This window comes from Rhamphochromis sp. 'chilingali' (assembly GCF_963969265.1).
Source record: "Rhamphochromis sp. 'chilingali' genome assembly, chromosome: 20".
Taxonomy (NCBI): Eukaryota; Metazoa; Chordata; class Actinopteri; order Cichliformes; family Cichlidae; genus Rhamphochromis; species Rhamphochromis sp. 'chilingali'.
The window spans coordinates 9,149,902-9,162,628 of NC_137947.1; the positions used below are offsets into that span (position 1 = coordinate 9,149,902).

The 12,727-nt window shown below is 40.6% G+C and overlaps 1 protein-coding gene across 4 annotated transcripts in view; it reads right to left on the minus strand.

The window, feature by feature from the left end:
• LOC308388814 (phosphofurin acidic cluster sorting protein 2) overlaps positions 1-12,727 on the minus strand; it is a 44,798-nt gene that overhangs the window by 11,806 nt on the left and 20,265 nt on the right. For all 4 annotated transcript variants that reach the window (XM_080869748.1, XM_080869746.1, XM_080869747.1 and 1 more), the window contains exons 3-10: positions 7,874-7,963; positions 7,037-7,162; positions 5,210-5,372; positions 3,850-3,941; positions 3,591-3,671; positions 3,191-3,250; positions 1,624-1,775; positions 415-508 (exon numbers count right to left, since the gene is read on the minus strand). In XM_080869748.1, the coding sequence (XP_080725874.1) occupies positions 415-508; positions 1,624-1,775; positions 3,191-3,250; positions 3,591-3,671; positions 3,850-3,941; positions 5,210-5,372; positions 7,037-7,162; positions 7,874-7,963 (858 nt within the window). The remainder of the gene's footprint in view (positions 1-414; positions 509-1,623; positions 1,776-3,190; positions 3,251-3,590; positions 3,672-3,849; positions 3,942-5,209; positions 5,373-7,036; positions 7,163-7,873; positions 7,964-12,727) is intronic.

Genomic DNA, 12,727 nt, shown 5'->3' on the forward strand with positions numbered 1-12,727 from the left:
CTCTTGTTGTTCAGATGGGCCATAAATTTCTGAGTAGGAGTTCAGGATTGCTCCATCCAATCTTCTCTCTGAGAAATGGGAGCATATTTGTGTGCAGTGATGGTGGTGAAAAGGTCATTTTGTGTCAGACCCTATAAATTCTGAAGGACAGCAGGACCCAGTCCTTTTCTGCCAGGGTCCACATGGCGGACATGCTAAGAATATCTTCTCTCTAGTATCCTTGGGAATCCCTGAACCACAATATGAACAGAGGGCTGCCAGGAATTTAAACACTGGGGCAATACAGGGGAAAGTCTTTTACGTAACACTGTTTATAAGGACGTCTAAAATAACTGCGAGGCAGAACTTTATAGATAAACAGTGCAACTCAAAGGCAAAGGGGTCTGTTCATAGAGTTCGTGCTAATCAACTCACAGGGCATGACATCTCTCTCTGCTGACTTTTTTGGCTGTGGATGCTTCCAATTTCTGTCTGCGAGCTGGAGTGAGACATCCCTTCAAAAAACGGCCTAGAAGCAAGAGCAAATATTTGAATTAGACAAGAACAAACAGTTTAAGTAGGGGAAGCCTTCGGATTGATCGAAACGTTTGCTTTAAGATGTAGTAAAATGGGCATCAAAGTAAGAAAAAAACATTTTTGAACTAATAAAGCAAAATTCATATTGCTCTTGTCCATACTACAGGTGTCAAACAATTACAGTGTAGTTTAGAAAACTATGAACCTTCAAAGCTACGTGCAGTCAATAGTCCGAAAGCCCAAAGCATATTTATAAATCAATAACATATAAATTGTCAATCTGTTGATGTCAAACCGTCCCTGTAAACATCGACTATTAAATTGATGTAGCTTCCAGTTCACAGTTCAAGCCTCACCCCTTTGTTCTTCATTACAGCCTGCAGAGGGCAACTTCTCCGGTTACCAAAAGGCATCCAATTGCATACAAGTCAAATGGGAAACAATGCTACTTCTCACTTTATTTCTGAACTCAAGCACTTCCCTTATGAGTTTATGGTCTTGGATGTAGCTTAAAGGCTTATTTTATACAGCATAAATACTAAAGCAGCATATGACTTAGGATGTGGCAGGTCAGTACCACATGAGCGAGCAGTACTCTCATGTTCCCAGCCAAATCCTTGGAGATGGTGAACATATCTGTTCATAAATAGGGATGATCTCAATGACTGGGCATCATAAAGGACACTGCAGCAGGACAATGACCCTAAACACTGCAGTAAATCTACAACAGAACAGCTTCAAACAATATCTGCTTTTCAGAGTGACCCATTCAGAGCTACTGAAACTACTACTACGTGGAATGACCTAGAGAGAGTCACTCATCCTAGAAATATATTACTGAACTGAAAACAGGTTGCAGAAGAAGAATGCTGGTCTGACCTACAGACACAAAGTATCTGTCATGGTTACTGCTGCTAAAGGTGAAGAATAAGTTCAAGATCAAATCACAGTATAAAAATGAATGGGCGCTTTTTCCCGACAATGTATATGCGTACTTTTCGATCATTATTTAACATTTTTAAAATGTAACAGTTCACCCTATAACCACATACAAACTTTCAACTATAAACATTTTATCTGGAAAAAAAATATGAAAGACAGACATACTTGAGTTTGGGCTTAGGAGTGCTCAGGACACTCTCATTGTCCTCCATCTCTGGCCCACTGTCACTCTGATTATACACCTCTAGACTGTCATAGAGTAAGTCCAGATCCTCCTCAACCTCCTGTGTCTGGTCTACTGGGTCAGAGTCCAGGACCTGCCACACAGGATAGACACATCATCAGTATCCTGTAATCAAGGATTTGTAATTATGGCCATGGATTAAATAAGGGCAGGGTGTTACTGGGCGCTGTGCATAAACTAATCACTTTCACAGCTGGAGTAATGGAGCTTCAAGAATGAATGAGAATAGTGAAAGCTGTAAAACAAACATCTGTATGTAATATATATATATATATATATATATATATATATATATATATATACATACATACATACACACAGTCCTGCCTTAGTTCAAAGAAGAGCTAATAAAAAGTGAGCGTTAGCGAAGTGCTAAGATGCTGAGCCTTGCTCTACCAGCTGCACAGTGGAGATGTATATCATAGGAACTACACACAGCCAGGCTTGTGGACTAATCAGGTGATTAATGCCACTCCATAAGTGCAGGAGCTGGCAGGGAGCAGACAAACACAGTCTGTCCCCTCTCCTCCTCCCGGCTATGTATTTATAGAGCCGCAGCCACAAGAAGGAGATTAGCGACAGGGAACGTGATTAAAAGATCATCGGGCCACCTGGAGCTTCCAGGACCATCCAACAACCCCCCCCCCCCCACACACACACACACACACTGGCAAAAATGCTGGTGAAAGCAGCACTAGGTTAAATATCTCAGACAGAACTTTTTAGATCTTGATCACATATAAACGAATCCCCATTCAGTCTGAAAACCCACATAACTTGTTTTTATGAATAGGATTTTTCGAAACATGCTCGCTGATATAGTTATTGGATTGCTTGCAACACAAGGAGGAAGAAAGATGAGAAACAAGGCATGTTCCAGGTTTTCCCTATAGATTTCTTACAGTTCAAGGATAATATTTTCATCCAAAGGGCTTAACACAGATTATGCACTAATGGACATGTAGGGGTTGCTGCATACAATTTGTCAATGTCCTGCTGATGACCTGATTACAAGGCATTATGCTGAGAGACATTTATTCATAACAAGAGCGCAAATCTAAATAATACATTTTGTATTGCATTAAGTAGTAAAAAATAAGATGGTTAATGGATTCCAGATATAAATCGCTGCTAATGGAAATGTGCATCTGTGAGGAGAAATGTAATGCAGCGTAATGATGCTTGTAACCCTGTTGTGGCAGTGATTTCTCTACTGGTGATTGCCCTCTAGTCAGGAGCACATTAGCAGTGATGTAACAGAATGCTGCTTAGACAGTCAATACTGAGATTATTCCGTCCTGCCTCGAGGGTAATTTACTAAATGCAAGTTTCACAGCTGACCTCCAGAAGATTTCATAAGAGAAGGACAGAAATTCCTGGGGGCACAGCGAGGAGGATGCTGTATCCCTCATTTGCTTTGACATTGAACATGTTCTTATGCGGTGTCAGTTCAAACAAATGCAATTACCTTTTTTTTTTGCAACTCACCTCATCGGTCACCTTGAACCTCTTCAGCAAGGCCACAAATTTCTGCTTAAAGTTAGGTTGCTGCAACAGAAAAACAGAAAAAAACCCCCACATGCAGTTACGAGAGAAGGATTAACAGAATAGAAGGATACCAAGTCACAGTTAAATAAGCACGATAGCTCCACTCCAGGTAACTGTTCACTGGATTACATATTCAGAGCTGTTCTATGTAAAGGCCATTTTAGCCACTTCACTGGGTTCATTTACACGTCTGTCCACATTGTCTTAATGGCCTGAACAAGGAACACAGTGTGTGCTTTCCCTTAAAAGCTTGTAGAGAAGCAAACACAGGTTTTAAGCTATTCACAAAGTGACTGCTGAGCATGGAAAACTGCATACAGTGGAAAAGAAAGCTACTAACCCTAGTCATGGAAGTGGTTCGGATCATTTTCCTGCGGGCCTTCTTGGGCTTCCTGACCTCGTCGTCCTCATCGTAAAGATCCTGAAATAGAGAAATTATTAAAATCAATTTCTCTTATATTTTTATAAACAAAGAAAAAAAACCCTCTCTACTTCCTGAATAACATTTGATGTAGACTTCTTTTGTTTATATGGGAGATTTTATTTCTTGGTGTATGTACTATACATTTGTCTGGATCTAAACATTCTCTGGCACGAACCTGGCCGTGAACTGCGTCATCACTGGCTTCTTGCTCTGACGAATAGCTGTCGTCATCGTCCTCAGAATAGTTATCCATATCTGGGGAGCGGTCTGAGGTACGCCAACCACACACACACACACACACACACACAAACAAACACATTGAGGTATAAGTCTAGAGGAATATATCTAGGCTAACATTAGCAGCATTACACCAAAAAGGTTAAAATTTAAAGTTTTGAAAAGACACATCTTTTCTAAAAGTTCAAAAGACAGAGATACAAAGTGTGAAACAATAATCCAAGATGACTGCAATATCTAATAAAACAATGGTTCTGGTTCTAAAAATTGTTCTGGTCAGGAATTTATTAAGTGAAACCTCCTAAACTTAATGTTTAACATGGTTTTCTTCACTAAATATTCTTCTTACCCTGCCAGTGCAAAGCATAATGTCTTACACATACCAAACTGCATAATGCTAATACGATGTAAATCAGGCTGTTATTAAATGTTTAGTCCATTTTTCACACATATCAGGGTGAGGCCAAAGGCAGTTTTACATTTTGTGTGGGGAAGGTTTTTCAGTTTTCTGCCTAATGTTCTTCTGTTTGTTAATAGTAGACTGTTTCGGCTACAGGACAAGAATAATGGGCAAAATATATGAGACTACAAAAATGCACGGAAAAGCTCTTTTTGTTTAGTTTTCAGGTCTAATGGTTAATAAATTCTGTGTCATCTGAACTGGACATCATTTTAAAGAGGCAGTTTGTTAGTTTGACAGCTGAGGGCAAATCAGGTGATGGAATATCTTTACTTTTTATTTTTTTGGTAAATGTTAATGCAGACTTCCTTTTGCCCGTCAAACATCCTGTTCTGCGTTCCTAGGTGGGATGGATGCTATTAAAGATCACTGCAGAGGAGAGAAAGGCAAACATCTTTTCTTCCCTCAGAGTGACACCAGTTTAATACTTGGTGCATGAGCTCATCTGTAATGTTAGAGCGGCCTCCCTAATAACATCCAGAACAGCGACGGATCAGCACAGCGGGATAAAAGCACGGAGTCCGAATAGGGCCCAGTATTTCTCCTCAGTCCAGAATTAGAGTTGTGTAAGGTAATAGGCCCTACATCTGTTCAACTCTCAAATCAACATTACAACCATAGCTAAAGAGAATAACATATCCTTGGCCACAGCACAGCCTGGGATTAATAGAGTTTATTCTGTCCTCAGTTGGGAAATAGGAGCCATGTGGAAGGAGGGAAGAAAGAGGCCTGAGTAGGGTGAGCTGGCTAAAATTACAAGCAGAACTTGGCTGGGCAGCATGGGTGCAGGCCTGTCTAACAGACCCAACACAGGCAGGTGAGAGATTGCTGTGCCCACCTGAGGTTTTGGTCTTGCGGCCAGCCTGGCCGCTACCATCCTCGTGGTCGATGGGCTGGCTGGAAAGAGAGTACACGCTGATCTCCGCCACACGCACTGGCGCCTCCTTTACGTTGCTATGGAGACCCAGAATCTGTCCTCCGTCTGTTGGGTGTTGCATCACCTGGACATAGTTCAACATTGAGGCCAGGAATAATTTTTTAGAATCCATTCAAATGACAGGCTGAAAATTGAGGTATAAAAACCCCCACTTTAGTCCTTTTTTGTCCCTCACTGAAAAGTTCCTTATACCTTTCTTTTTTTAACGTTTTTGCTGAGACTTCATGACTTCGATACTTGCTATGCATATCAATCTTTTGGAGCTACGCTGGAGCAGGAGGGATCAAATATTGAAAATACAAACATTTTTCGCAGCAGACAATCAGGATGGAAGAATTTGTCTCTTTACAGAGCAGATAACGATCCCACAGAGATCAAAATGGCTTCTGCCACACTGCTTTACACCAACTGACTACAAGCAGACAGCTATGCTACCTCTAAATAAATCTTCATTAGCACAAAAACTGAATGTCTAGAGGAGCCAAGCCAATTTGTGCATATCACCCAGACAAACAGAATAACACAGTTTACATAAACTGTTTTGAATCAGATGAGAAGGAATGAGCTTTCGTTCCGAGCTCCATCTGTGGGGTGCTTTCAATATTTCACTTGATGAATTGCTGTACAGAGAGTGGGCTCATTTTGCTCAAACGCTGACAGGGGTGCACTTTGAATGTTCCATTCAAAGTCCAATAAGCGACTTCCTCCTACACAATGCTTCGATAGTTTCAGAATGAGGGCACAAGAGGGTTTACGCCACAGCAGATGACAACGCAATTACCCAACAGCATCCAATAATGGCCTATCTAGCTTTATTCATAGAGGTCTGGGAGTTGCTTCATTGCAGCAAGCACCAACAGCACAACAGCTGAGTGGTATTTTAAAATACAATAATGCATTAGTCTGTCCATCAATTGCCGTCCTGGGGCTCCTGCTGGAAAATAACTTTGGAGAGGCACATCAGGAGCTGTAATGAGAACTGTCACCTTTTTCTTTCTACAGATAAATGTAGAACTCAATAATTATGTCTAAACCTAATGGCAGTCTTGAAGACGCCCCCCACCACCACCACCACCAAAAAAAACAAAACAAACCAAAACAAAACAAACACCCCAACCATGGAGCACACTCGGCTTTGTACAGTTTTGAGGGGATGACAGTTATTGATCAGTGATCTTTGCTTGTTTGCAGAGAGTGAATACAGTGGAACGACTGCAGCAAAGTTTCAACGTCTGATATCAACACTGATAACAGAAAAACAAATACGGCCGTTTTGAAAGTCAAATAGAGCAGTTTGATGGCCGAAGATACGTGCAGGATCCAGCTGAGCACTGTACTCACATTAAAGGACTGCAATCAAGACAAAAAAAAAATATTCCACTTCAAACAAACATCCAGCTCTCACTCAGGTGTTTCTGCACAGCATGCCTGACTGCACTGTTTTTATACAAGTGCATATGAAGGCAGATCCAGATGGTTCATAATCTCATACGGCAATATGTGTGATGACTGAGTCATCTGAGAAAAAAAAAAACGTGCATCACAGGAGGGCCTCTCTCTCTGGCAACCAAGACATGATAAACAGAAGCAAATAGCCATGTCAATCACTGTGAAAGAAGAATGCCATCGCAGGCTCCAAGCAAAATGAAATGTTCCTCAAGAACAGCTTACAATGAAACAAAAGTAAGTGAGTGAAATAGCTGCCTTAGTTAAGGCACTGTGCAGTACCTCTGCCATATTGATAACTCCCACAGCCAAAGTCTTGTAGCCCAGGATGGTTCGGTTCTTGTAACGTTTCCTCCTCTGCAGCATAATCTGCAGCCTATTGGCATCCCGCTTCAGAAAATGGGGGTACTGAAAATAAGACAAATCAAGTAAGACAAGCAAAATAATAAATTCATTATGTCCTGTAAAACGTAAGAGCTTTTGCTGCATACTTATAAAATAAAACAGTTCTGACTGTTTTTACTTCCAGGCAGTATTTTATCCTGATCTGACAAATGTTTAGATGCCCCACAGATAACTGCCATCAAACGCAGTATATACTGTGGCAACAGGCATATTATTAGTCATCAGATACATCTGGTATTTTACCAACCACTGTGCTCCTTGGACTGCCATTGAAGAATTAAAATTTTCACAACTAGAGCCCATAAATGCATTTATGAGAAAAATGCGTCACTTTTTTCTCAACCTTTTAGGATGTACTTGCCTCCCTCGGAAGTCACACTGTCCCAGATCTTTACATGTCATCTCCATCTTACCAGCATCAAGCCTTCACTCAACATCACTGTAATTTCACCCAGTTCTTACTCTTCTGAACTTGTGCATTTTTATCTTTTATACAACTTTATAAAACTCGTTCACTTAATTTTTTCACCTCTGTAAACTGCATTCTACTATTGCAGTCTACAAATGCCTTAAAAATGTCAATGAGAACAACACAGGAGATGCTGCAGAACTTCGATCTATAAATGGGGTAGACAACAGATTCCACACGCTCTTGCTCCTCAAGTAACTGCCATATTTGTGTGAGAATTCACAGTATAATGTCAGAGCGCTTGCCTGCAGTGAGAATGTGAGCTCCAGATCTGTCTCCATCAGTCCACTGGGTGGGAGGACATACTCGTTTGATCTCAGAAGACGCTTAGAACCCTGTAGGAGACAAAGCAAAGCAAAATGTCACAAAAATGCTAGACAAAAACTCATCACACCCAGGGACTTCCAGGAGTGACTTACTCTTACTTGAAAACACCATAAGCCTGTTCTAAAAATAAAAATGACAGTGTTTGCTGTTGAAACTGGGAACTGTTACACTCCCAAGCCCTCTTGCGGCGCGACTGTCTGTTCTGTGTTGCGGGGGATCCTTTCCGGAGCTGAGAGAAATTGGTGGAAATTTGAAACACCTGGTCAGTGTTCGGCACAGCTATTTAAACACTGCTTTCCTGTGGACATGTGCTGGGGGCTTTGCCTTGCAGCCCTTCTTCATTGCTTAAAACCACAGCTAGAGTTACAGTCGTGGCCGGTGAGACGATCACGACCGGGATGTTCCAATGTGACACTGGGAAGGACTAGTGGTCCAATCCCGGCTCAAAAAATATATATCAGGTAATGCTGACAACAGACTGATCAAAACCATTCAATTTGTTTTTTGTTTGCAGCCACACATTAGAAGCAGCGCACAAGTTCCTAGCAGGAGAGCTAACAGCATGTAGGAGGCAACAGCTTTTCTTTATTTGTTTGCATAGTTTATGATCAACAGCAGTTATGTGAGTTGATAAAAGCTCTGTTGATGACGACGACGTCTTTTCTGTCTGTTTTGCTGTCAGTGTTTAACTTGTTTGGAAGGCTTTGTTTTTTCTGTAACATGACATGTCCTCAACTTGACTGTTGCTTTACAGCTACACTACATAAGTAATGCACATGTGAAGTCGTGCACCCACAGTGAAACTGCGAGGATACAGAATTGGAACTAGTAAGACCATAAATGGCGCAATGAACCGAAATGAGACTTCTGCAAATAAATTAGGTGAAGGACCACAGTGTTTTATTTAACACCGGTATTGGACAGGTACTTGGTACTGGCAGATATCCAATACCAAGGCTGAAAGCGCTTGTTTGCTTTTCATCAGGGCAAACAAATAACAGTTAAAAAAAAGAAAAGAATCACATACATGAAATCATTAGATGCTACTTGGTTGATAAATTGACTAAAAATCCTTGACACAAAAATCAATGAAGTAAAAAAACAAAAAAAAAATCCCAACAAATCACATATTTTGTGTTTTTTCTTAACCGGTTATCAATGCAGACAACAGTGAGTGAGTGTGCATACCCTATTTTAGTACCAGCCTCCTTCACATTCACACATTTATGCAGATTCGCGCCTTGTGGTAGCCTAGTACAAACAGTCCTCAACTCCTTTGCTTCTACTAGGATAAGTTAAATAGCTTGTGCTAATATATTTAAAACAGTAACTCTCTAATCAAAAGCCTGCTATACTCAACATATTGGAAACAGCTGTGAGTATTCTTAATCATACTTTGAGTGCGATCTCTAGTTCACGCAGAACTAAGAGCATAACACTAAGAAAGTTATTAGTATAAATACATTCACACAGCTATTGTATTACACTTTTTACTTCCACTGATATTCAAGCTACTACTCAAAACAAAAATTAGCTTCATTACCTAATGCTTTCTATTCTTGTAGAGAATTGTCTGTTAAGCCGGTTGAGAAAGTCTCATCACCTAAGCTAGTACTGGGTTCTGGCACAATGATATGGTGACCTAACATTCTCGGGGGATTTAAATGGCACAGGCTGAACGCCGCCTCTTCCCTAAGTGTAACTGTAAAGACAGCAACACACAGCGTGTCCTCAGATGACCTGTCTCAGCCCTCAGCAGTTCCTTAGATTTCTGTGATATGCCTTGGATTAAAGCCTCTCGTGTTTCTTGCCAAATTACAGATTTCCACAACTAAGCGTCTTTTTCTCCCTCTTATAAACTTAAAATTGGGAACTAAAGTGTGATTATGAGGAAATAAATAGCATGTCAAGCCTTTGGCTCCTGATGTTTTGCCAGAGTAGCAGTGCTGTGTCATCCCATTGACAGCTACAAAAATGTCATGAACACTCAAAGCTTAGTTCAGGTATGTGCTCTATCTGATGATAGAATTAAATAAGACTTGGTGAGCAGTATGGAGTAGTGAGGATATCCAGTGTCTCTCTTAATACCCAGGAGAGAAACTCATGGAATAGTCCCACGCAGTGGGTACGACATTGGATCTGACTGTTGCAAGAGCTGCCAAATCATGTAACAGATACCAAATAAAATAGTTGAATGTGTGCTGAGGAATCATCACAAGACACCAGAGGGGTCACTTTACACTGCAATATACTTCAGATGAGATGGCTTGTAAAATCTTGTTCTAAGTGATAATGCGTGGATCTGTCTGTATGTCCTTGTGATTAAGTGGCTTCCTTTTCAAGACATTCTTTGGCAAATTGTACAAATTAAGCTAAACCAGACCTAGCTTTGTCACAGATTCTATTTGCAGCTTTTAAGCATAAAACTTATAGGCACTGTAGACGCTGAAGTAGTTTGCAGCTGATTGTAAAGCAGGTGAAATGACAATTAGCACCTCCGGATCTGATACCACTGCCCTTAGTTACAAAAGGGTGGAATGCCTGCCATATGTTGGGAAAGAGTAGTTGCCTCAAGTCAAGTAGTAAAAGTAATTCACGAGTTTTGTTCACAAGTGGGAAAGAATAGAGTAAGAGACTGACAGAGGAATCTGCAGGTGCTGTAACAGCGAAGATAGAGCTGAGCCTAAAACTCACAGTTTAACAGATGAACTATGGAAACATCCTCTCACATAGTCACAACCTGTTAGTAGTGAGAAAGTACCAAGGTTTTAGTACAAGCAGCAGTAACTAGGTTTCTACAAAGAACCTACTTTGACTGTTTCCCTGGCAACCCAGGAAAAAAAAGAGTAATTAGATGATCGGACTGTTCGTTCATCGTTTTAAAGTTTTAGCAATATAATGGTGCAGATATGTATCACCACAACACACACATGCATACACACATATATTGCATTATACACACTTAAAGCCTTTTGCTATGTTTCTAGTACTGAGCAATCATGTGAAAATAAAGGGTAATAAACTATTTTTCTATGACACAATGTGGGATGGCAGTAGGAAAATCACTTATGTAAGTGTTTAACATATTTAATATGACATTGCCCCGGGGTACAAGAACTCTTTTTCTTTTTTTAGCTTCATAAAATAATTGTTAAGCACTCCACTGTGTCCACATCCAGAACTGGTTTAAGTACTTCTATGTCTTTAAAACTCAATGCAGCAAGAACACAATGCAATGTTCTAGCTTAACTCACAAAAGGCGATAGAGAACAATGTGCATTTAAAAAGCAGAAGGTGAGACACAAAACTTTAAAGGACTGAGGGTTTAAGGATGTTAACCGTTGCTGACTCTTAACAATCATTCATTTCTTTTTCTATCTAACCTAATGGCACGATATGCTCCAGAGAGGAACGTGCTGCCAGTGCCTCGACAGTACCTGCAGCTTTTGTTAAGTATGGATATATTTATATAAAACATTAAGGTCAAATCTCTGTCCAAGTCTGACCTTGTCACTAACTTGAGCTCTATAAAGAGGCCTTATATGCACCCTCATGCTTACTGGCTAGTACAATGAATCAAGGCACAAAAGCAGAACACTCTGAAACTGCATGACATGCATTAACAATACAGAGCCTTGGCAAGGAAAGCTTGTACTGAATGTCCTTTGGCCCTCCCTTTCTCTCATCCTCGCTCCCCTGCTGCACACTTTGACTGTCTTTCTGGGGCCAGATGGGCTATGTTACAGACCTTCTCCCAAGCTTTACAAGCCTGTGAAAACAAGTTCAACTATACAGTCTCAAGGTTTCCTTTTTAGACATTTTCAATTCCCTTAATTGGACCCCCATCCCTTTTTTTGTTGCAGTAATGAGAAGGATTAAGGGTAGGGATGAGAGCTCAATGTGAAATTGTATTAAATAGATTTTAAAGGTTTTGAGGCTTCTGCCTTTACCCAACACAGTGTAAGTCAAACATGCACAAACACATAACTGGATCATATCTAAGTATACTGCAAATGGAAGTGCTTTGGACAACAACTTGCACTAAAATGAGAATTGAATGATGTTCTCCTATCATAATCCAGATGACACTGAGGCCTGCCCACAGCCTCAGTCAATTGTACACAAAAGACAGGAAAAAATTTGGGATCATGGAGTACATACGTAGAAGCAACATATGGAAAAATATGTATTACACGTAGCTACTTGAAAAGAGCCAGAAAAAAAAAACAAAAACAACTTTTTGCAGACTAAAATGCAACGTCATCATTCTTTCTGCTTCAGTTTAAGCAGACGATCCAAATGTCTTTACATGAGCTCTGTGCGTGCATGCAGACCACTTAACCTAATGAGGCCCAGAGAAAGAATAGAGAAGGCCACGGACCATGCTGCAGAGACAACCCGATGACATGCAGTAATGAAGCTTTGTCATTTACTGACTGAAAACAAAGCCGTTCCTTTCCTCTGTCATCCTCCCCGACTGTCTCTTTTATACCCTCAATGTCTCTGTTCTCTCTAACCAAACCTGCTAGAAATTGCATTTAATGCTCCAGTTCCAGAGCCATTGTGAACAGAGCTTCGCTCTGCTGTCCTCCGGGCGGCTCAGCAGAAATGGAGAGATTTCACGCTCTGGAGACGGTGTAGCTCATGGATCAAGCCACATGTGGTTGCTTTCTTTCTCCTTCAGGATGACAGTAAAGAGAGGATGATTTGTTCCTTCTAGAACAGAATTGTCCAGTCCAGTACTACATAGACAAATTTTCAATTAAATACAT